This window comes from Schistocerca cancellata, chromosome 3 (assembly GCF_023864275.1).
Source record: "Schistocerca cancellata isolate TAMUIC-IGC-003103 chromosome 3, iqSchCanc2.1, whole genome shotgun sequence".
In the NCBI taxonomy this organism is placed as follows: domain Eukaryota; kingdom Metazoa; phylum Arthropoda; class Insecta; order Orthoptera; family Acrididae; genus Schistocerca; species Schistocerca cancellata.
In genome coordinates this window covers 47,932,276-47,958,283 of record NC_064628.1, presented here as the reverse complement: position 1 = coordinate 47,958,283, position 26,008 = coordinate 47,932,276, and the positions used below count along the sequence as shown (strand labels likewise).

Genomic DNA, 26,008 nt, shown 5'->3' with positions numbered 1-26,008 from the left:
GTCATTGACATCAGTCCAACATGTAATTGGTGCTTCAGTGAGCACAACTGTCATTAACAGACAGCTCACGGAGAGGGGGCTGAGCCACAGTGCTTTTCTGTTGACTGCCTTTGACCTCTATACAGCAAGCCCGTTTGTAGTGGTGTTGGGCACATTTGGCCTGGAATGTAATTGACTGAAGTAGAATTGTCTTCACTGATAAGTCCCGCTTCAGACTGAGCTCCGATGACCAGTGAAGTTGAGACTGTAGATGCCCTGGCAGTGGTGGGATACCAGACCGACTGTCGCCTACCATATGGCCTGACAGTCAGGAGTAATTGTCTGGGGTGTTATTTCTGTTAATAATGGGATAGCTTTGGTTGTAAGCTACGCCATATTTACAGCACAGTGGTATGTCAACAAAATTCTTAGCCCTGTTTCTTTACCCTTCGTGGCAGGCCATCCTGCGCCTTGACTTCAGCAGGATAATCTATGCCCGCACGTGGCGAGAGTTTCTTCTGCTTGCCTTCGTGCTTCGCAAACCCTACTTGGCCAGTAAGGTTGACAGATCTTCCCCAATTGAGAACGTTTGAAGCATTATGGGCAGGGCCCCGCAACCATCTCGGGATTTTGATGATGTAACTCATTAATTAGACAGAATTGCCGCGATATCCGTTAGAATGACATCTAGCATCTCTATCAGTCAGTGCCAGTTCGCTTAACTGCTAGCATAAGAGACAGAGGTGGCGCAACACATTGTTGACTTTCCCAAATTACAAAGCTCTTTTTCTTGAATAAATCATCCAGATTTCCCGGAACTGTAAGTATTTGTTTGTCAGTACATGAAGCTCACATCAACTGATTTCGGTCCCATTTGGATAATTCCTTAGATGTATGTCACTTCTTTGTCTTAGATTGTAGAAATATGCAAGATGCCTTGTTATTACAAGTACCACTGTAAAATCTGGCAACTGGTATCATTGCAATTGTATTGCATTCTGAAGAGCATTATTTCTAAATTTTTATGTTATCTACGAGATACTGAAGGCACACCAGAAAGTTGGGTTGTTGTTCAACAGTTCGGCTTTGTTTTTCTGTTCAGAGTTAGTCATGTTCTGATGGGTCACAGAGACCAGTATTGTATTTAATTCTGTAACCAAACACTGTACTACTGTGCAGAACAGTTATCACTCAATGATAGTGCCAATACGAAACTGTTATATTTTTATAGAATTTTGTGAGTGTGAAGAGCAGTTTTAAATGTCTAAAGCTACAAATAAATTCTCATTTCACGGTAATATGTACACTCATAAACTGAAGCAAAAAATTATTACCATTATACTGAAATACAAAAATAAGTACTGTACCATATTGACTGTTCTACAATAATACCAACATCTTTAATCCATTTCATCACTTCAAACACTGTTCCAAATAAGTGAATGTAAGGAATGGCAGAAGGCTTGGATGATATTTCTCAAGCACTGTTTAAGAACATTTTGCCGCTTTAAAAAATATTTATTTTCTTAGCAGAAGACTAAGTTAATTATTTGATGCGATGCTAACCTTCCACGTACATAAACGATTCTAGATAAATGCTCCCGTACGAACCAGAGCAGAATGAGAGCAAATCCACCTATCGGCAGATGCTAAAGCTCGCAGGCGATGCTGGGGAAAGCGACATCGAGCATGAAAGTAGAAGTGCTTTCAACTAACGTAACTTACATGTAAGTTGGTATGACAGTGTGCAAGTATATGTTTCCACATGTATGCTCACTTTCGCATGCAGGGCGTGGGGCGAGTTTGCACGTGTAAGAAATTCATGTCTGCTGATACCTGACTGTAATGTGTAGCGGTTTTTCTTGTCCGGTAGTACACGCTTCTACAGTGGTTGGCCACTATCACTTTGTTGCACATTAATAGAACAGTATTTTGCAGGTTTTTAGAAAGAAGTATGAAATTATATGAGTTTCTCCATATAAAATTTGTGGTCTGGGCGTGAATTATTTGTTACAACCGAATATAGTATATTTATGTCAAAGATAATTCTTTATCAAAAGCCACTTCAGGTTGCAGCATCTTTGGAAGTGTCAGAGAGTGCGGCTTTATAAAAATGATGTATGGAACTGCGCATTATAATTTAATGTTTTTATTACGTTGACACTAAAAACAGCTGTTGGTTTACAACTTATCCATGTATTCAGCAAGTGATCTGATTTCATGTATATTTTTAAAATACAGCTGTTAGATTGTAATTGGTTGTTTCAAAGTGAAAAAGGCGTTGTCTGGGATTCCCCGGTAACGTAGTAAAAATAGAAAAAAAAATTATTGTTTTAAGCGGAAGGTTAGCACAACTGTAGTCTTCTTATATTTGTTGAGCGGATTTGTTTTAATATAATCAGTTTCGCAGTTAGTGTTGACACCAACCAGAAATATCTAAATAGAAGTTTGATTTATTAAAACTTGATAACACATGTCGTGTCAGTGTTTGTAACACTGGGGCCGTATACTTAGTAATAGTGTTGGCGTAGTAATAGTGTTGGCGTGAATGCGTAGTAATTGTGGGGAAAGTCCTGCTTAATATAAATTGTAAAGTAAGGAATACGGAGATTAGGCAGTGGCAGAGCGTCTAAGGAGAAGCACTGCATTGATATATATATATAACAAAGGTTTGTCATTTTCGAATACGATACAGTAAAGTTAGTGCTTTAGTTCCATTTGTTTGCTCGTCTTGTCCTTAAAAACCTTGTCGCGACGCGGACTTGTGTGTTTTGATTTTAATAACGGTTAAGGGAAGCAATAAAGTTTGCCTTATTTTAGACGATTTGCAATTGTTGGTAGACTCTACTAGCTTGTTGATTCAGTGCCCACGTGTTTTTTTTTTTTTTTGTGTGTGTGTGTGTGTGTGTGTGTGTGTGTGTGACAAGATGTAACTAGTAGACGGAAAATTTGTTGGCGTACCGGGAAGCTTTAATGTGCAATTGTAAAACTTGTGTGTCAGTTACAGCTGTTAAAAAAAAGAAGTGGTAATATACTGATTCACGATCTACAGCTCAAGATGCTTGCTTTCATCATGTTGAAAGAAGTCAGGGTTGTCCATTTTATTTAACAATGAAATGGCTTAATATTTTGACATATTGTTGTATTCTAGTGTCTCTGATACTTAAAAATGCCCAAAAAACAGTAAGTGTTTATGTAAAGGTAATTTTCATTTTAGTTGCAGAAGTTGTGCAAAACAGATGCAGTACAGAAAAGGTATTGTGCTGATCACCAATGCTCGAAGCAACGCTGCTATATTATGTCCATCCCAACCTCGTTGAAGTGTTTGATGATATGGAATCATTAGCTGATGCCAGATTTGTGTTTTAAGTTGTCTTCTTTATTATGCGTTGTTTCAGTCTTCATATTGAATTTGAATATTAACTGTTTGCTTTACTGTATAAATGCAAACCTTTGGCTGACTTCTCAGGGGCAAGAGACAGGCACTGTTTTTTGTGTACAGCAGCTGTTTTGCCTTTGGCAAATGAAACTGATTTGTTTGCCTTTGTAAACAGAAAATTGAAGGGAACCTTCTCACTTGCCTCATTTGATACATTACATGCTAAAATACTGTCAGTTTACTCATGGCAGTTCTATGTATTCCTCGACAAAAGTTATGCTAACTTCACTGTACATCAAAAGATTGTGAGGAAAAAAATTATAGGCCTACAATAATCTTTCAAACTGTATTGGAATTCATAAATGTTCATGATGCAGCAGTGTACCACATCTGAAATATTTTCTATCATGTTAATAAGACCCGTTACTTCCATAGATCAGTTTTTTTAAGACAAATTTGCATTCAGCATAGCACTTCCAATATCTTCCAAGAGATCAAGTGCAGTTGCTGTTTAATCCTGCTCTCCCTCTTTCTCTTTTCTCATATTTGACTCATTATACAGAAGCATAATGTATTTTAGTTCTACATTTTTTTCCTTTCAATTTTCATTCCACGTTTGTAAGATCGGCTTTACAAACTGTACCATCTTACTCATGTTAACCATTCATTGCTTCACACCATTACTTGTGGGAAGAGAAAAATTTTCAATCCAGATGACCTTGATAATCATATCATCAGTATGATTTCCTCCTTTTGCAGTAGTTATGTGCTTATGTGGCTTCTTCTATTTGTAAACATTGCTTGTTGAGCAGTTTTGACTTGATGTATCCCACTTGTTATCCCAGTCAAATACCAGAGTAATTTTATATTTTAAACACATTACTGTCATTCACCAGGTACTTTTAGCCAGCTTTTTTCATCAAGCCTGCAATGTTGATACTTCATGGTCAAAAGTGGAATCTCTATTGCTTTTATGTTTAACTCATGCTGTGGCTACTTGTCATCTACATTGTCTCAAAAGTTTGTTTCATAGTACCGTGGTTGATGATTGCATTTAAAAAATTAGATTAATTAACATGGCCTTCAACTTGGAAAGCATACACGAGTTGTTACAAAATGTGTATTAATCTCTACTCATATACAGTAATTTCTTTGATTTCTTACACTTTATTTGTTGTAGATATTCACATTACTGTTAGTACGATGCTAATAACCTCACTGTTAGGTTATTTGAATTTTTGGGTTCTGTGTTAGCAATGTAACAAACAATGTAGTAGGCCTAATTCTACATAAGTAATCATGCATATAGTATGTGAGTACAGTTTTCTCATCAGTAACGAATGCAGGCACTTAATGTTACAGGTTGTAGGACAGAAGTAGAGTAGTATAACTGCCAAATTAGTGACATTACTGATAATTATGCAAGATATAGTTTGCTACCATTCAAGAGCAAATATAGTATGGCTGATGGCCCTGATAAAATAGTCTCCCTAAAGTTGGTTATGTTTTTTAAAGTAGTCAACAGAATGTTAGTCATTGCTTCATTCGCTTGTAGTGGGTGTATATCTTGTCTTGTGTTTTACATTCCTGGTGGTTCTACCTATTACTGTGATCCATATGACACGATGATTTAGTATTGGCCTATGTTATGTGTGTTGGTGAGTATATTTACAGAACCACTGCATTCATTTTCTTCTTTAGGAATTAACTTAACAGTTTGAGTAGTTCTGTTCTTATCTCTCATTCATTTACACATTGTCTTCCATAAACATCATTACTCATTTTATTTAGTTACTATACTGACCTCTTATACAGATACACAGTACAAGTTAGTACATAATTAAACATTACATATAGACAGTATAATGCCAATGCAATTTATGATGTCATCACTATAGACAATGAGTTTGAAATTAAACACATATAAATTATTGTATTGTCACAAACAGTATTTGCAAGTACAATTCAGAATGTGACAACAGTAATACAATATTTTAAGTTAATATGACATAATTTTACATAATAAGAAGTCCACTTTTTCTCAATGAATTCACTTATGGTTTAAAAGCAGTGGTCCATCAGAAATAACTCCAGCCCTTTTTAAGTAGGCTTTCTTTCATTACCACTGAAGATGCTTGAACTAAAGCAAAACACGGCTGGTCCAACTAAGAATCCTTTACTGTTTCAAAAGGTGGAGTAAAACCCATATTACTTGTAATATTTGATTGGATATTGTTTGGTAGGTGATTGTATTATTGTGTTCTACTATGAAAATACTATTCTGATATGCAGAAGTTCTGGATCATGAGACATGAGTATTATTAATGTTTATGGTTAATACTTACGCACAGACACAGTATGCCAAGATGCACTGGTTGTTACTGAATAGTCTCTAAGAAGGACTGTTGTTTCATGTGGATACAAGTATGGAAGATTCAGGATTTTTAGTGCAGGGAAGAAAGAGGATGACATGAATCGTATCACTTTTATGTTACAAACGAGTCAGATAGTTTATTTTTGGGTTTTGAATGCAGTTTGACTACAGGATTTGTTCCCTCAGATTATTATTCCATACTTAATTGCAGACTGGAAATATGCATAATCTGCCTGTAACAGTGTTTGTCAGTTGCACTTAGTGTTAAGCACCTGAAGCATACAGCAGATATTTGATAGTGTAGCTGTGAGATCTTGAAAGTGTGTGTTTCATTTTTGATCACTCTGCATAGATGTACCTGAAAGCTAGACATCTTCAAATAGTTTTGACATTTGATGTGATTTTCAAAGAGTGATCATTTTCTTGCTTTGTGTGGTGTTTGTGAAAGTTCGTGGCTACAGTTTTTTTTTTTTTTTTAAATGTTTAATAAACTTATTTTATTTCTGCTAGCCAATCAGTCAGTACCCTCAATGAATTGTTTGCTCATGGCTGAAAGGCTTTTCTCTCTAAACACATCATGAAATAAAGCCTTCAGGGATGTTGAATGAGTCAGAATGAAGTAGGGGCCTAGTAGTTTTATTCATTCATGGTTCATTTTTATAAGAATATTTTATTTGTTGTGGTATGAAATTTTAAGAACAAACAACATAATCTATGTATTCAGACATTTACATACTTACTTATCTATACTATCTTTTATAGCAGAAAACAGTTGCTTCACATACCACTGAGCTGTTGTTTTTTATCTAATGCTTCAGAAACACTATCAGGCATCTGCATACTCAGAATTTTTTTAAAAATATATATTAATTTAAATAAATGTGCATACATTAGTATTAAGCAGAATTTACGTACCTGAGTCCAAGTATTCTGATAACTTGTAGGAGGAGTTGCCAACATGTATTTCACTATTTTGGTATTTTCAATTTCCTACTGATGTCTTCAAATAAACTGCTTAAGTCATTGCATTGTACCTCTTCGGTACACTCGTAGTGTCTAGTGGTAGTCCTATACACCAACTGTAATTTCTATTTGTTGTGAGGGATGGCTTTTAGTGCCAGGGGAAGTATGCATCCCATCAAATAACATTGTTTTTAAAGCTCTTGGGAAGTCTGCTTCTTACCCAAGTAGTTCCGCCAAGGGGCTTGGGAGCTATACTTACTGCATACTTGCCACCAACTTACAGGTTTTACAAATGTTTTGGGAGCACCACCTCTGATGTGCCTGGCATCTTGTGGTAGTACACTGTAACAGGTAAAAAAAAGAAAAGGAGATGCTACAACAATCAATTTCTGTTTGTCTTTGGGGCACTACTGTTGTCACTTGTAAAGTTGAAAAAAGTTCTTCTTTTCTGCTGTAGAAATACACTTCCTACCAAAATAACAGCTCACAAAAGGGCTGTGGGAAGTGTACCGCCGTAGTTTTTGGTCCTAAATAAAATTATCAAAAAATATTTGTCAATTGACCAGTGTTCTAATATGGTGGAATTGTTTAAGGCTTCTATTTTTACTTTAAATACTTTGGTTGTGGTTTTCACGGTTCATCACAAATTCATTACCACTGTTAACCACAAATACCTTAATAGATTGAATAAAAGAACTTTTTCATTGACAGATGTCAGCATCAGGGGCATTGTTACTGGCTGTATTTGACCTTCTTTCTGACAACCGTTGCAGTCTGCTTCATCTTATACGACTCTGCGCATACCTGCAAAATAGGCTACACTGTGAGCATCTGGAGCCGAAGAAAGAAATGCATTTAAACTGATAACTTGCCCATATCACTTGAGTCAATGAATTGTTTTAGTGATGTATGGACAGTAAATGTTTTGATATCTCAATGTAAGAATTTTGGTGCGGAAGCCTACAACAAATTCCCAGTAGATACTGGGCAGAAGAATGGAAATCATCGAATATCAATACAAAAAATTAAGTCCCTTAACACAAATATTCATATGAAAGAGGTTGACACAAGACTAGTTGATAGACTTCCAAACTGAATATGAAGTGCTCATAAGTCTGCCGGGTAGAGATGTGAAATGTTAATTTTGGTGTATCAAGAACAACATTTATCTTATAATAAATTGGGTCACTGCAGCACAGACAGAACAATCCAAACATATAATGAAACGAGGCAAAATGATAGTTTACAAGTAGATATATCAGTCAAGCTTCATAGGTAACTGACAAGGGAACATCCCCATCGCACCCCCCTCAGATTTAGTTATAAGTTGGCACAATGGATAGGCCTTGAAAAACTGAACACAGATCGATCGAGAAAACAGGAAGAAGTTGTGTGGAACTATGAAAAAATAAGCAAAATATACAAACTGGGTCGCCCATGCGTAAGATAGGCAATATTAAGGGGAAGGTGAGACGAGGAGCGCAGTGGTCCCGTGGTTATCGTGAACAGCTGCGGAACGAGAGGTCCATGGTTCATATCTGCCCTCCACTGAAAATTTTGCTTTCTTTATTTTCGCAAAGTTATGATCTGTCCGTTCGTTCATTGACGTCTCTGTTCACTGTAATAAGTTTAGTGTCTGTGTTTTGCGACCGCACCGCAAAACCGTGCGATTAGTTGACGAAAGGACGTGCCTCTCGAATGAGAACCGAAAACATTTGATCGCAAGGTCATAGGTCAACCGATTCCTCCACAGGAAAACACGTCTGATATTTTGTATACGACACTGGTGACAGCATGTGCGTCACATGACAGGAATATGTTGTCGACCCACCTAACTAGTACACTTGGCGAATGGGTGAAAAGTTTCTTCTACCTTGCCCGATTTAGGTTTTCTTGTGGATGTAATAATTACTCCAAAAGAAGTGATGAAAACATAGGAGTATTTCACATAAACTGAAAATAAAAAGTTAAAATTTTCGGTCGAGGGAAGATTTGAACCAAAGACCTCTCGTTCCGCAGCTGTTCACGCTAACCACGGGACGACGGAGCTCCTCGCCTCACATTGCCCTTAATATTGCCTATCTTACGCATGGCCGACCCAGTTTGTATATTTTGCTTATTTTTTCATAGTTCCACACAACTTCTTCCTGTTTCTCGATCGATCTGTGTTCAGTTTTTCAAGGCCTATCCACTGTGCCAACTTATAACTAAATCTGAGGGGGCTGCAATGGGGATGTTCCCTTGTGAGCAAAATCTTTGTCGGAACAAACAGTCATAGAGCATCACACTGAAATTTAATCAAAGTGCTCTTGGTGGTCAGTGTGCGAGCTGTTTTGACAGCTTAGCTGAACGCACTAGCTGACAACTTGTGATCAGAGTGTCTCGACGTATGATCCTACACCAAGCCCCTAAGGAAGAGTGGAGTATCGTCCACGAGTCGTATAGTGTAGTGTACGCGGCATCCAGAAAGTGTATGGTGCTCTAGTGGAGCTTCTGCTTACAGTGGAGATTATGTGCAACACAACCAGCCCTTTACACACTTGCAGTGCTGAGTGCTATTGACATGAGATTTCAAATTGATTCCAGATTTTTAGATTTCCAGAAGGCTTTTGCACCGTACCACACAAGCAACTTGTAGTGAAATTGTGTGCTTAGGGAATATCCTCTCAGTTATATGATTGAATGATTTCCTGTCAGAGAGGTCTCAATTCATAGTAATTGAGGGAAAGTCATCGAGTAAAACAGAAGTGATTTCTTGCCTTTCCCAAGTTAGGCCCTCTGCTGTTCCGTATTTTTATAAATGATTTAGGAGATGGAGACAATCTGAGCAGCCATCTTAGGTTGTTTGGAGATGATGCTGTTGTTCATCGTCTAGTAAAGTCGTCAGGAGATCAAAACAAATTGCAAAATGATTTAGGAAAGATATCTGTGTGATGTGAAAATAGGCATTTGACTGTAAATAATGAGAAGTGTGAGGTCATCCACATGAAGGTGGGAAGGAAACCATTAAACTTTGGTTACATGATAAATCACTCAAACCTAAAGGCTGTAAATTCAACCGAATGCCTAGGAATTACAGTTAGGAACAACTTAAATTGGAAAGAACATAGAAAATGTTTGGGGGTGGTGGGGGGCAAACTAGAGATTATGCTTTATTGGCAGAAAATGTAACAGATCTACTAAAGAGACTGCCTATACTACGCTTGTCTATTCTCTTTTGGAGAACTACTGTGTGGTCTGGGATTCTTAAAAGATAGGATCAAGAGAGAACATTGAGAAAGTTCACAGAAGAGTAGCATGTTTTGTATTATTGTGAAATAGAGAGAGAGTGTCACTGACTTATGCTGGATTTGGAGTGGACATCATTTTCTATTGAGGTAGAATCTTCTCATTTCAACCATCAGCTTTCTCTCCCGAATCCAGAAATATTTTGTTGATACCAACCTGCATAGGAAGAAACAATCATAATAAAATGAGGGACATCAGGGCTTGCACAGAAAGATATAGCTGTTCGTGTTGTCCGTGTGCTGTCCAAGCTAGTGGAATAGTAGAGAATTTTGTCAGAAGAGACAATTATATAACATCATACAACAGCAAAGAGCCAGCACACAGTCTGTGTTGACAGCTTTGCCGAACAAATCAGCTGACAACTAGTGATTAGAGTTTATTGATGTCTGTTGCTGCAAGGTTTTCAACAATTTCAGTACATAGACATCTGTAGTTGTCTGTGAAAATCACAGAAGTTACATAAAATGCGTAATGCGAAGTAGCTGGTTAGAAGGTGAGAAGCAGTAAATGGTTGTATTCCACTATACTTACAAAAGTTGTAAAATAATTTTAATAATTGTCAGTGTGGTTTCAGTTGCCTGAGACTGCAGTCGTGTGTGTGAGTTGCATTTTTGTGTGTGTGTGTGTGTGTGTGTGTGTGTGTGTGTGTGTGTGTGTGTCTGTCTATTGTTGACAAAAACCTTAATGGCCAAAAGCTTTAATTGTGAGTCTTTTTGTTGTGCCTATCTGCAACTCGGCATCTCCGCTATATGGTGGGTGGAAACTTTCCTTCTCAGTATATTGTTACATTCCATCCTGGATTTTCCATTGTTTGATTTTTGTCGGTGCGATTTAATTTGGGTCATAATTTGGATTAAATTGATACTGGTCATAATTTATAGTCAGCAGTTGCTACTTCTGCCTGTTAATGTAAAGTTCAGTCATTCCACATACCTGGAGGCTTTCCTTCATGAAGGTATTTATGGAGTATAATGTGTTAGTGAATAAATGGGAGTAAGTTCTCTTGCTGTTGAAGGTTTGACTTTTCTTTGCGTATTTTTTCGGAAAACACGAATAGATCGTAACTTCGCGAAGTCGCGCTTAGGCTAAAATTTTGTAAACGTGTTTGTTTCTTGTTTCACGGTAATTTAACTTGGGTCCTTTGTTGTTCTTAATATATATTAATGACTTGCCATTCAATATTCATGAAGAGGCAAAGTTAGTTCACTTTGCTGATGATACAAGTATAGTAATCACACCTGACAAACAAGAATTAACTGATGAAATTGTCAATACTGTCTTTCAGAAAATTACTAAGTGGTTCCTTGTAAACGGACTCTCACTGAATTTTGATAAGACACAGTACATACAGTTCTGTACAGTGAATGGTATGACGCCATTAATAAATATAGACCATAATCAGAAGCATATAGCTAAGGTAGAATATTCCAAATTTTTAGGTGTGTCCATTGATGAGAGATTAAATTGGAAGAAGCACATTGATGAATTGCTGAAACGTTTGAGTTCAGCTACTTATGCAATAAGGGTCATTGCAAATTTTGATGATAAACATCTTAGTAAATTAGCTTACTATGCCTATTTTCACTCATTGCTTTCATATGGTATCATATTTTGGGGTAATTCATCACTGAGGAATGAAGTATTTATTGCACAAAAGTGTGTGATCAGAATAATAGCTGGAGTCCACCCAAGATCATCCTGCAGACATTTATTTAAGGATCTAGGGATATTCACAGTAGCTTCTGAGTATATATACTCTCTTATGAAATTTGTTATTAACAACCAAACCCAATTCAAAAGTAATAGCAGTGTGCATAACTACTATACTAGGAGAAAGGATGATCTTCACTATTCAAGATTAAAGCTAACTTTGGCACAGAAAGGGGTGAATTATACTGGCACTAAAGTCTTTGGTCACTTACCAAATAGTATCAAAAGTCTGGCAGATAACCAACAAGTATTTAAGAAGAAATTAAAAGAATTTCTGAATGACAACTCCTACTCCATAGAGGAATTTTTAGATATAAATTAAGGGGAAAAATTATTAAAAAAAGTAAAAAAATAAAAAAAGTTGTTATATTAACTTAAGTATGTTGTTAAATTAACTTAATTATGTCATGTATTGGAAAATTTGACTCGTTCCACATCATTACGAAATATCATATTCATGATCTAATCAGCACAGATTTATTTCTTTACTTTAGTTAATATTTTTTCAGGTACAGTGAAAACAAACTGCACAGCAGGAAGTTGAAGGCAACTACTCAAAGCAACTAAAGAAAATGTCTGAATCAAATGCTGTAACACAGCTAAATGTTGAAGGAGAAAGTGTAAGAAAGAATGAGAGCAGTGATTCAAAAGAATGTTCTTCTCTTACAAGACATCCAGAAACGTCGCAGGCAGAAATAAGCAAAGGTTAGTATGCTAATCAAATAGAAATTGGTAGCTATGGGGCAGCAAACAAAGAAAACATGAGAACAGTGGCAGGTTAAATAGTAGAATATAAAATTCAGGTTTTTCAGAAATACTCCATGAAAATATAGATCATATTTCATTCCTTCAAATAGTGTTTTATGTTTGAATGTTAGGTATCTGCAATACATATTTCATTGTAACGCCACAACCATTACCAATACAAATTTTAAACGAATAACATTACTGTTACAAATTATCCTCTTCTCATCTGATTGTTGTTTGATATTTTTTCTATAATGCATGGTGTCCCACTTAAACCTCCCTGATTTCAAGGACCCAAGAGAGAAAACCCACAGTAGATGTGACAATGAAAAATGCACCACATTGTAGAGCATCTCAAAGAATTTAAATTCCTGCGTCAGAAGTGTCTAGTATCATCGCCAGAGTGCAGCATGGTCACATAAGTGATAATGTTGACTCCACAGCAGCGCGCGCAAGGAGTAGTGTTGTTTGCAGAAACAAAATCGCCGATTACTGTGCAAAGAAATTATCGCCATGTTTGTTTGAATGCGATCCACCTGATGTGAAAACAATTAAGGAATGGTATAGGAAGTTTCTGGCAACAGGAAGTGTTCTAAAACATTCTGCCAGTGCACGTTACGGAGTTTCAGAAGAGACAGTCGAGGACATCAAACGTTTCTCAGTCTAGGCAACTTGATGTACCTTGATCAACATTGCATCATGTAGTTCAGCAGCATCTTTCTATGTGTGCGTACAAAGTGCAAATTCTGAAACATCTTATGCCAAACGACAAACCATGCCGACAACAATTTGCTGTGGATATGCTGCAACATATTGATATGGATGCCAGCTTCATGGAAAGATGTTTTTTCTCAGGTGAGGCAACCTTTCATGTATCCAGAAGGGTTAATAGGCATAAAGTTCGGATTTGGGGTTCGCAGAATCTGCACATTGTCATTGAACATGTTCGTGATAACCTTAAACTAAACGTCTGGTGCAGGCTAATGCACGACAGGATTGTTAGACCATTCTTTGTGGAACAAACAGTAAATGGGTCACTGTATCTTGAAATGTTGGAGTAGTTTGTGTACCCTCAGATACAAGACTTGCAACCCAACATAATTTTTCAACAAGATGAAGCTACGCTGCATTGGTCAACAGCTGTTCGCAAGTTCCTGGATAGGAAATTTCCCAATCGTTTGATCGGACGTGGAGGACGCATTGCGTGGCCACCACGATCACCAGACATTACGCTGTTTGATTTCTTCATGTGGGGATTTGTGAAGGACAGCGTGTATGCAACCAAAGTGGACGATATTCCTTCGTCGCGACATTGTATCACTAATGCGATTGCAACAATAACAGAGGAAATGTTACAAAGAACTTGGCAAGAAATTGAATATAGACTCTATATTCTTCATGCTACAAATGGTTCACATGTAGAGGTGTAGTGATGATAAATAAATTCTTTGAGATGCTCTACAATGTGGTGCATTTTTCATTGTCATATCTACTGTGGTTTTTTCCCCTGTGTCTTTGAAATCAGGGAAGTTTGTGTGGGAAACCCATTTTGTATGGCAGTATGGAAATTTTTGCCTGGTTTAACTGCAAAGGTGGGAACCAGCGAATTCATTGCAATGACAGTTACATGCTGAGACAGAAACGGCTGCGGAAAAAGTGGAAATGGGGAAGTGAGCTACTCAAGCCTTGCATGCTTGTTGTGATCGATGTCCAGCTGTCCCTGTGACCTAAATTTTGGGCATCGGCTTAAATTACATGCATCAATACCAACAAAACGGCTTTGGTGGCAGCTCTCATCAACATCTTGGGCTGTGTTGGATGCTGGTTGCATCTTCCCCCTGAAATTGAAACTCGCAAATCACATTTGTTGATTGACAGACAGCATCATAGCATTGGGCAGTGACACGGTGGCTGGCACTGGGTCATTGTTCCCACAATGTAGCACTGTGTGAGGGCGGCAGAGGTGGTGGACGTGTCCGAGCGGCCTCATGCAGCCACAGCAGTGATGGTGGCAGGAGCTCTCGGTAGATTGGGCTGACAGCCCAGACGAAATATGTTAAGCACTCATCTACTGTCACTCAGAACAAATCTCCGCACAATGGTTTCACGCATCTGCTCATATCTTAGTAATTTGTATGCAGCACTTCAAAGCTGAGAGTGAATTTGGCATGTCACTTCTGGTGCCAGTTTGTACAACCCCTCGGAGGTGTAATCGGGATGAGAAAGCAGTGTAATCAAGATTGGAAAGTGATGTGGGCATGTAATTAATACACAGTACTCAGGTTTAGAAAAGGAAACCGTGGGGGCGGGGGTTACATGATGAGGGTTGCTAGGGGAATAAGAGAACCTAATTCCAGTAGCCCGAAGGCCAGCTTGAAGAAGAAGCGAAAATTATAGGTGAGTAACTAAGCCAGCAAGACTTTTTCGGTCGTGGTGTTGAAGAGTCCTCAGTCTCAATTGTCAGGTGATACGGCGAAGTGATTTTGATTGACGAGGCTGCTTTGCTGATGATGATTTGGCCTATTCTGGCATGGACTGGTTGATTGTTACATAATCTGAAAGTCAATGGACTAAAAAAGACTGCCTCTTTCCAGAATTTAAATAATAATAACAATATTATTATTACCCGTATTTGGGGCCTGAGCCCCCATGTATATCTCATTATTCTCTTCTGTGTTTGTGAGTGCATCACTCTGAGGAGCCAGCTTCATTTCCTCTGTTCGTTCTGATGTGGCAATTCTTCTTGAATTGGCAGCAAAAATCATAAACAGGAAAAGAGAACACACACAACAAGGAAAAATCCATTTAATTATTTTCAATAAGTTTTCTTTTTTAATGTAGATCTCAACAGACACCCAAAAATCTGGTGCACAAAATTTCCAGGGTTAACTGTAAAATTTTTCTGACTGATACAAACCAACAAGCACAGAAATTAATAGGACAAATGTTATACAACACATTTAGGATGCACTCCATTCTTCAAACCAACATATTATTCTTAAAGAGGTTTGTATGGTCCACATTCTAGTCTAGCAAGGGCCAGGTTTTTTGGTCAGACCAATAGACTTTGTTTCCAGAAAGAAAACTTGTTGAAAATGATTAAATGGATTTGTCATTATGTTGTGTGTGTGGTTTCTTTATGACTGAAATTTCTGTGACCAACTAGGTTTTATCGCCAGAGACCACATCTGCTATCAACCACAGTGTTTGGTTTTTCCAGCTGTTAGGGGCAGGTGTAATTGTAGGAGTTACACTGGTCAAATTGCTTATCGTGCAGCATTGCAGTGTAAATTAACAAAGCACCCTCTTTACAAATAACTCTTTAAAATTCAAAAGTTTGGGCAGGCTGTAATGTAGGAATTCCAAAGTTTTGGCAGGCTGAAGACCTTCAGTAAAGTAATTAGTGACATCACTTTAACTGTGCTATTCTCCTTGAAAACAGCATATGATCTTGGTACTTTGGGTCATAATGACTTGATTGGCAAAACTCTAGGAGATTAAAATATTATTACATGAAATTTAATATAATTCAATCCTTGTCGGTATAGAGCCTGATATGGAATGGTCCTGTGTTTGTATCTGTCTCACAATAGCAGTGGCTGTTGCATTTTGTAGCAGTCATTTCCTGTCTTCCGTGTACAGAGTAACAAGAAGTCTTCCTAGATCCTCGAGGAATATTGTTCTTTTGAGAAGAATATTTATTTTCAGCTCTGGATTGATTTCTTTCCACAGTGCAAAAGCATTGTAGGCAGTGGTGTCAAGCATATTATAAAATAAAATTACAGGCCAGTGATGAGTATTTTCCTCGCATGTTTATGTGGCAGTAAGCTGGTAGTGCATTTCAACTGCACCTTTTGTAGCATTGTAATCTAATATAACTTTTACCTTTTCATCTTCTCTGTTGCTGATTTCGTTACCATTATGCATTGTGCTCATTTGAACAGCATACTTATTTTTCTTTGGATTCTAGTAAACTATTGTGGTATCTTAATCAGAAACAGAATTCTGAACTGTGGATGTCTTGGCATAACTTAGTCTTGTTTTTCCTGAGTGTACCCAACATTGTAACCATTCTTTTGAGATATTGGATGTGAAAATTATTGTGAGTAAAAGAATTACCAAATACAACATTCTGTTCTCTTAGCTCATGACAGATACATAACGACACGCATGCCTTGGCTTTTCTGAAGTGGTACACCAGGTGGTTTTTCTGTGTAGATTTGTATTTGCAGAGCATTCGAACTAGCACTGTTGCACAGTGTCTGTATCGTTATCCCATAGTGTATCGTTATCCCATAGTTGGTGGGTTTGCTTGGAATATATTGTTTGGATAGTGACCCCTAAAGCCCACCAGTTGCTCATCAACAACATTTAATTCAGGATTACAAAATTTTGCAATTATTTCCAGCCATTGAACCTTATAGGTGCTAGTTTGTCGTTTGTTCTTTGCACCTGCCAGTCAGACTTTTCATCAAAACATGACACTGGAGAGATGTGAAAGAACATCTTTATGACATTGTAGCAGGAAAAATTGATCTGCCTGATTGTGGATACTATTAGCTGCCTATTGATTCAACATACGATTAAACACCAGCAAGCAATAATACACCAATATATGCTTCTAAACTAAATTCATCTAAATCTTTCGATTTGTCACCATACACTCTTTGGCCTTCAATATTAGTCATTTGCAACACAGTAGTGGAGAGAGTTTTGTTCATAATTACTCGAAAAGCAAGTGGGACCAGCTGTTTTTCATTTTGTTTACACTGAATGCCTTTCCATTATGTGGAAAGGGTACCAAACTCCGACCGATGCTTGTATCTTTCAATTTAACTACTTCTACAGCCTGCAAATTGCCACTACCAACCTCATTGTCTGAAGCAAATTCTTCTGATTCTGATGTAAGGGTGAGTGCTATCTTCATTAGTAAGGTTTTCTTCTTTTGAAATGTCCTCCCCACTATTAGATCCTACCCCCATGAACCATGGACCTTGCCGTTGGTGGGGAGGCTTGCGTGCCTCAGCAATACAGATGGCCGTACCGTAGGTGCAACCACAACGGAGGGGTATCTGTTGAGAGGCCAGACAAACGTGTGGTTCCTGAAGAGGGGCAGCAGTCTTTTCAGTAGTTGCACGGGCAACAGTCCGGATAATTGACTGATCTGGCCTTGCAACACTAACCAAAACGGCCTTGCTGTGCTGATACTGCGAACGGCTGAAAGCAAGGGGGAACTACGGCCGTAATTTTTCCCGAGGGTATGCAACTTTACTGTATGGTTAAATGATGATGGCGTCCTCTTGGGTAAAATATTCCGGAGGTAAAATAGTCCCCCATTCGAATCTTCGGGTGGGGACTACTCAAGAGGATGTCGTTATCAGGAGAAAGAAAACTGTTGTTCTACGGATTGGAGCGTGGAATGTCAGATCCCTTAATCGGGCAGGTAGGTTAGAAAATTTAAAAAGGGAAATGGATAGGTTGAAGTTAGATAGAGTGGGAATTAGTTAAGTTCGGTGGCAGGAGGAACAAGACTTTTGCTCAGGTGAATACCGGGTTATAAATACAAAATCAAATAGGGGTAATGCAGGAGTAGGTTTAATAATGAATAAAAAAGTAGGAATGCGGGTAAGCTACTACCAACAGCATAGTGAACTCATTATTGTGGCCTGGATAGACACGAAGCCCATGCCTACTACAGTAGTACAAGTTTATATGCCAGCTAGCTCTGCAGATGATGAAGAAATTGATGAAATGTATGATGAGATAAAAGAAATTATTCAGGTAGTCAAATGAGACGAAAATTTAATAGTCATGGGTGACTGGAATTCGAGAGTGGGAAGAGGGAGGGAAGGAAACATGGTGGGTGAATATGGATTGGGGGAGAGAAATGAAAGAGGAAGCTGCCTGGTAGAATATTGCACAGAGCATAACTTAATTATAGCTAACACTTGGTTCAAGAATCATAAAAGAAGGTTGTATACGTGGAAGAATCCTGGAGATACTAAAAGGTATCAGATAGATTATATAATGGTAAGACAGAGATTTAGGAACCAGGTTTTAAATTGTAAGACATTTCCAGGGGCAGATGTGGACTCTGACCACAATCTATTGGTTATGAACTGTAGATTAAAACTGGAGAAACTGCAAAAAGGTGGGAATTTAAGGAGATGGGACCTGGATAAACTGACTAAACCAGAGGTTGTACAGAGTTTCAGAGAGAGCATAAGGGAACAATTGACAGGAATGAGGGAAAGAAATACAGTAGAAGAAGAATGGGTAGCTCTGAGGGATGAAGTAGTGAAGGCAGCAGAGGATCAAGTAGGTAAAAAGACGAGGGCTAGTAGAAATCCTTGGGTAACAGAAGAAATATTGAATTTAATTGATGAAAGGAGAAAATATAAAAACACAGTAAATGAAGCAGGCAAAAGGGAATACAAATGTCTCAAAAATGAGATCGACAGGAAGTGCAAAATGGCTAAGCAGGGATGGCTAGAGGACAAATGTAAGGATGTAAAGGCTTATCTCACTAGGGGTAAGATAGATACTGCCCACAGGAAAATTAAAGAGACCTTTGGAGAAAAGAGAACCACTTGTATGAATATCAAGAGCTCAGATGGAAACCCAGTTCTAAGCAAAGAAGGGAAAGCAGAAAGGTGGAAGGAGTATATAGAGGGTCTATACAAGGGCGATGTACTTCAGGACAATATTATGGAAATGGAAGAGGATGTAGAAGAACATGAAATGGGAGATACGATATTGCGTGAAGAATTTGACAGAGCACTGAAAGGAGCAAGATGTATGAGACAGGTGAAATACCCTCAGACTTCAAGAAGATTATAATAATTCCAATCCCAAAGAAGCAGATGTTGACAGATGTGAAAATTGCCAAACTATCAGTTTAATAAGTCACAGCTGTACAATACTAACGCGTGTTCTTTACAGACGAATGGAAAAACTGGTAGAAGCTGACCTCGGCGAAGATCAGTTCGGATTCCGCAGAAATGTTGGAACACGTGAGGCAATACTGACCCTACAACTTATCTTAGAAAATAGATTAAGGAAAGGCAAACCTACATTTCTAGCATTTGTAGACTTAGAGAAAGCTTTTGACAATGTTGACTGGAATACTCTCTTTCAAATTCTGAAGGTGGCAGGGGTAAAATACCGGGAGCGAAAGGCTATTTACAATTTGTACAGAAACCAGATGGCAGTGATGTTATTCAATCAGTATATTGGGCAAGCAGTAAAGGAAACAAAAGAAAAATTCGGAGTGGGTATTAAAGTCCATGGAGAAGAAATAAAAACTTTGAGGTTCGCCGATGACATTGTATTCTGTCAGAGACAGCAAAGGACTTGGAAGAGCAGTTGAACGGAATGGACAGTGTCTTGAAAGGAGGATATAAGATGAACATCAACAAAAGCAAAATGAGGATAATGGAATGTAGTCAAATTAAGTCGGGTGATGCTGAGGGAATTAGATTAGGAAATGAGATACTTAAAGTAGTAAAGGAGTTTTGCTATTTGGGAAGCAAAATAACTGACGATGGTCGAAGTAGAGAGGATATAAAAGGTAGACTGGCAATGGCAAGGAAAGCGTTTCTGAAGAAGAGAAATTTGTTAACATTGAGTATAGATTTAAGTGTCAGGAAGTCGTTTCTGAAAGTATTTGTATGGAGTGTAGCCATGTTTGGAAGTGAAACATGGACGAGAAATAGTTTGGACAAGAAGAGAATAGAAGCTTTTGAAATGTGGTGCTACAGAAGAATGCTGAAGATTAGATGGGTAGATCACATAACTAATGAGGAGGTATTGAATAGAATTGGAGAGAAGAGGAGTTTGTGGCACAACTTGACAAGAAGAAGGAACCGGTTGGTAGGACATGTTCTGAGGCATCAAGGGATCACAAATTTAGCATTGGAAGGCAGCTTGGAGGGTAAAAATCGTAGAGGGAGACCAAGAGATGAATACACTAAGCAGATTCAGAAGGATGTAGGTTGCACTAAGTACTGGGAGATGAAGAAGCTTGCACAGGATAGAGTTGCATGGAGAGCTGCATCAAACCAGTCTCAGGACTGAAGACAACAACAACAGCAACTATTAGATGCATTGCCTGTTGTTTCTAATTCACTATCAGACAGGCAGTATTTGGCCATGATAAAAATGCACCACTATTTAGTGCAAGAGCTAAAAATATAATGTCTTCCTTTAATGCTCAGTCGGATGTAACTTCTTCAACAATAGAGTGTCTGTTGTTGCAAAGCAAGCAGTGGACTCCATGGTTATGTTAACTGATATGTGTGTGGATTGGATATAATGGAACATAAACAAGTGTATAAATGAGTATTTAAGAGCAATTGGGTCATTATGATCCAAGGAATGCAAGTGTGCGAAATTCAGTTATTAAAAAACAGGGTCATGTTTTTCAACAACGCCGGGGTTTCTGAGAAGTAATTATGAATGGAAACAAATACATAAATTTACAAGCACCAGGCATTAACCTAGTAATAGAGAGATAAATTTATTGTCGGGTCACATTGACCCAAGGACAACAGCAGAGTTAAATAAAAGACTGTGTGGTGGCAGTTGAGCCTGATCTCTGATCTACCATGTTGCAGTGAATCCGATCTACGATATTTAATTTCACATTTCATTCTTCAAGGTGCCAAGGAATTCTCATTGTTTCTTAAATGTTCCAGCAATTGTAACTTGTGTATGTTTTGTTCGGGTAAACTTGAACTAAAACATCATTATGACAGTCACTACTCAGATTATTGGTCCTTATCTGCCCTTTTCTTTTTTGGGTCACTCATTTCCTTTCTTCATATAGAGGAGCAAAATGTCAGCAGATGTGACACTCCTCAGCATAGAATCTCCAAAAACTGTAGATTCAATAGTAATGACAGGTGTTCTCAAATACTTTTATAGCATTCACCCTTAAAATTTTCTAACCAACCACCTGTTCCACTGTTATGGTGGTCTGTGGAGTAGGGAAGTTAATTTACTTTACAAAATTTGTAAAGCAGAGTTACAGCTAGTCAGTGCATATAATACTAATTACTTACCAAATGCTTTGTCAAAATTTTATGAAAACCTGATGAAACTGTTTTTAAAGCCTCTACTGCGTACCATCCACCGTGAAAGCTGGAATGCCGAATAGTGTGCGGTAGGTTCAAGATTGACTACCCTGCAGCTCTGTTTATATTTTGTATTTTTGTTTATTTTTTTCCCCCCTCAAAAGAGAGTTGAATCATTTCATGCCTTCCAGAATTATGCAGGAATCACTTGTCTATGTGGGACAGGATTCTCTCTTTCTTTCATGCAGCACGTCCTACAACATGCTTGATTAAAAACTGTTTCTCTTAAAATGACTTAGGGGATAACTATTAACTGATGAGAGGATTTTAGTTATAGGAACAGAAGCAAAGAAAAAATGCAAAAATGTTTGTTAACACTAATGCCTGTAATTACTAATATTTGTGAGACTACCTCATACATTTGTCATCTCCATAGTTTGCTCCCCAGTGTACATAAAGTCGAACACAGTAATTTACCACAGAATCACTTAGCATCCTGAATATTTTTTAACTATCTTCAATAGTGATTTTTGTCGTAGATGTACTGTACTCACCATTAGTACGGATTTGTCCAAATAAGACTTATTTAACTTTTATTTGTGAATTCAGCAACATAGCTGTAGGTCTTAGGACAGATGACAAAGAGGGTGATTTGAAATTGTTGACAGATTGTAAAAGTTGCAGAAGTAATTGAAATACATTTCATGAAAACACTTGTGAAAACCAAGTAGTGATGAGTTGTGAGTTACTGTAATTGTTACAGAGTTCTCAATTTCACAGAATGGTTTTGGCCGAAGGCTACAAATATGGTAACCCCCAACATAATTTGATGCATCCTCAGACAGGTTGCTGTTACCCTGAAAATGTGTTGCCAGATGTCATATGACGTAGGTTGCCTGTTTAAAGATTTTTTTTTATTAATTACCACCATATAACAAACTTGTTAGGTCATATGTAAACCATTTTCCTCCTTTCCTAGGTTATGTTCAAATTTTCTTTGGCCGTTGATGTTATTATGTTTGTGACTGTATGTTGTCTATATTCTTGATATTTTTCTTTGCTTCTAAAATACTACAACCACATTCATGGCACTCTGCCCCAGCATATCATTTCTTTAATCTATTATGTTGTAGTTACTACTTTAAATATCCCACAACTCGTGTAAATTACTATAATCTTCAGTAAATGAAATTACCTTTTCAGTTATCCATTGCATATCATGTGCAGCAAGCTGTATAGATCCACTGACTGACAGTTGCTAACAAGATGCAAAATGTTGTGTCAACAGCTGGTTGATGCGGTTGACAGTAATTTGCTAGGTGCCACATACTATAGTGCCACTGGCCATATGTTGCTTTATTTTGTCCAGATGTTGACTATGTGGAATTATGCCTTTTGACCAAGAAACATTTCACCATTTATTGAAAATGGCTCATAAGTCAAAACCAGCACACCTACTGAAATATTTTGCACTAGTATTGGACTGTCATAAACTTTGCAGCTGAAGCATAAACAAGATTGAAACTTTTGCTAGCTTTCAAGCAAAAGGTTAACAAGGATTTCAATCTCTTTATATGCCTCTTGACTGCTCGATGCCTCCATTGTTTGGTGAGTGATTACCGTTCCACAATTTACATTCCAGTCAGGATTTTGCAGCATCATATTAATAAATCCAATTTGTTAGATGCAACTCTGTTTGCACATAAATTAAAGAATTGGAAGACTGTGACTGATGGTAAGTGGCAAGCTATTGTATAAGTCACATTTTCATGACATTTTGTAGAAGCTGGATGTAGGTGCCCCAGTAATTCACCAAAACATGTTTACTTTGCATGCATAAATTTTTTGGTGTCATATGATATGGGGTAGTAAATTGGAAGGCAATGTTTAGCAAAAAATTAGCCATCAGGGTCATACATGGAGTTGTGCATGATGAATTGGGAATTCGGAGTTGTGCCTGATTAATTGAGAATTCTTATGCTGACTCACAGTAGAGTCTAGTGACTAGTGTCAACTGAAATTGATGTAACAGTCTTGTTTAAAAAGAACAACTCCATCCATACAGCGAACACAGGATGGGAACAGTGCGTTAGTTGTGGTGACATTATTAAGTAGTATTGGAAAACCTACTACATACTTTTTAAGGCATTCACAAGAGTTGACAACTGTTTGTGACAAAACATTTGTTTTTAACCCAAGTAGACACTTTTGTGGCAGACAAATTGTTCTAATATAAAAACAAAAACAATCAATTTTTGCCAAAATAATTTAATTAGATAGATAATAAATCTACTCACCAAGCATTGGCGGGAGAACACACACATAAAAGAAGGTTGTAATTAGTCAAGCTTTTGGAGCTAATACCTCCTTCTTCAGGAAGAAGGGTTGAGGGAGGGAAAGGAAGAGGGTTGAAGCAAAAGGACTGGAGAGGTCTAGGAAAAGGGGTAGATTTCGGGAAAGCCACCCAGAACTGCAGGTCAGGGGAGATTTACTATATGGAATGAGAAGGAAAGACTCGGCATCAGACGAGATTTGAAAACCTGAGAGCTTAAAGGTGGGAGACAGGGTAATATACAAGACAGAGGTTACTGCTTCAACATCGTGCATGAGTTAATAAGAGTGAAAAGCTAATTGCATTGTACGAAACAGAGGTGGGAGGGGGTTGATGAAAAATAGATGGGTAAGACAGTGAAAGATGTAGAAAACTAAAACAGAGTGAAGAAAAGAGTAGTTACTGTGATGAAATGCTGAAGTGGAAGAAATTAACATAAATTAAGGCCAGTTTGGTGGCGAGATCCAAGGACATGTTGTAGTGCTAGTCCCCACCTGGGTAGTTCTGAGAAACTGGTGTCTGGGTGAAAAATCGAGCTGTCGCATGTGGTGAAACAGGCACAGAAGTCATGATTGGCATGTTTTAGAGTGTGCTCTGCAACAGGATATTGTGTGTTCCTATTATATACCCTCTGCCTTTGCCCATTCATCCTAATTGATAATATGTTGGTAGTCATGCCAATGTAAAGGCTGAGCAGTGTTTACATAACTGCTGATATGACATGCCGTTTCACAAGGGCTCACCTTTGCCAGTTACAATGCGGCTATAGGTTGTGGTAGGAGGGTGCATAGGGCAAGTCTTGCTGTGGGGACGGTCACAAGGATAGGAGCCATAGGGTAAATGGGTCAAGAAGGAACATAGGGTTCTTCAAGAACATTGAGGGAATTCGGGCGGTTACAAAAAGCTATTCTAGGTGTGGTGGGCAAAATTTCAGTCAGGCTAGATCTCATTTCAGGGCATGATACTAGGAATTCATGGTGTTATCGCAGTAGCTGATCAGTACATTCCAAACCAGGATAATACAGTCACCAGTGGTGTGCTCTGAAGTTGTTCGTTGGAGGGATCAGCAGTACCAGGATTGGATGTGATGGCCTGGGAAATCTGCTTTTGAAGTGGAATGATGTACCTGCAGTGAAGAGACTGAGGTGAAAATGGTGATGTATTTGTGTAAAGTTACCTGTGGAAGTGTACTGGGATGTGGCAGGAACAGGATAGTGGGTTGTAGCATCGAGAGTCTGTCACTTGAATGGAAAAGGGAGAGGAGAGAGGCAAGGAAGGGAAAGGTTTATGAAAGTGTGCTGCTGTTGTAGCAAGCATGTGTGAGGATGTAGTGGGAGCAGGTAAGGGTATAGAGGCAGATGGAGACAGGGGCTAGAGAGACTGGAGGCCAGAGGGGTCACAGAAACAAGGATATGTTGTAGGTAGAGTTCCCACCTGCGCAATTCTGAAAAGGTGTAGTTGGTTTGAGGACTCCAGATGGCCCAGTCTGTGTCCCAGTTATTGAAGTTAAGCACATAGTGTTGTGTGACATGTTCGCAACAGGATGGTCCAGCTGTCACTTGGTCACAGTTTGGCTATGGCCATTGATCAGGACAGACAGATTGTTATGACCATGCCCCCATAGAATGTGGCACAGTGGTTGCAGCTAAGTTGTTTGGCCTCATGATTGCTTTCACAGATGGTCCTGCCTTTATTGGGGTAAGGGATGCCTCTGACAGGACTGTAGTGGGCAGTTCAGGCTTGCCCACATGAAAGGTCAGCTCCAAATGGTGATAAAGAGACAGCAGGAACACTCAGTTGCCCCTGCACAACATTGTATGCTTCAGTTCAACTACTTCACCGTGTTTGTTATCTGCGTTCTTCCCATCAACAACAGATTTTCAGAATTGTGCATCCCGGAATTGCTACAAACATAGCCCTTGTTCTCATAACACCTGCATTGACATAGATACTGTGTGATCCACTGTACGGCATGGAGGTTACCCCTTTGGCCTCAACCTCTACTAGTCCCTATCCTCAACCTGCCTCTACCTTCTGCCACTCCAGCCTCACACACTTGCTGTCCCCCAAACATACCTGTGTGGTCCTTCCCCCTCTCTCCTGTCACATCCTCCTCCCCCCCCCCCCCCCTGCCTCCCAGTCATCCTTAAGCTGTAACTAAC

At 38.5% G+C, this 26,008-nt stretch overlaps 1 protein-coding gene across 2 annotated transcripts in view; it reads left to right on the top strand.

Annotated features, from left to right (window-relative positions):
- The first annotated feature begins 2,346 nt into the window (after positions 1-2,346).
- Positions 2,347-26,008, top strand: part of LOC126176925 (uncharacterized) — an 87,398-nt gene continuing 63,736 nt past the window's right edge. The window contains exons 1-2 of one of the 2 annotated variants that reach the window (XM_049924111.1): positions 2,347-2,648; positions 12,203-12,398. In XM_049924111.1, coding sequence (XP_049780068.1) covers positions 12,266-12,398 — 133 coding nt within the window. In that variant the 5' untranslated portion in view covers positions 2,347-2,648; positions 12,203-12,265. Of the gene's footprint in view, positions 2,649-2,985; positions 3,006-12,202; positions 12,399-26,008 lie in introns of those variants that run through there. The other variant, XM_049924112.1, reaches the window with a different exon arrangement.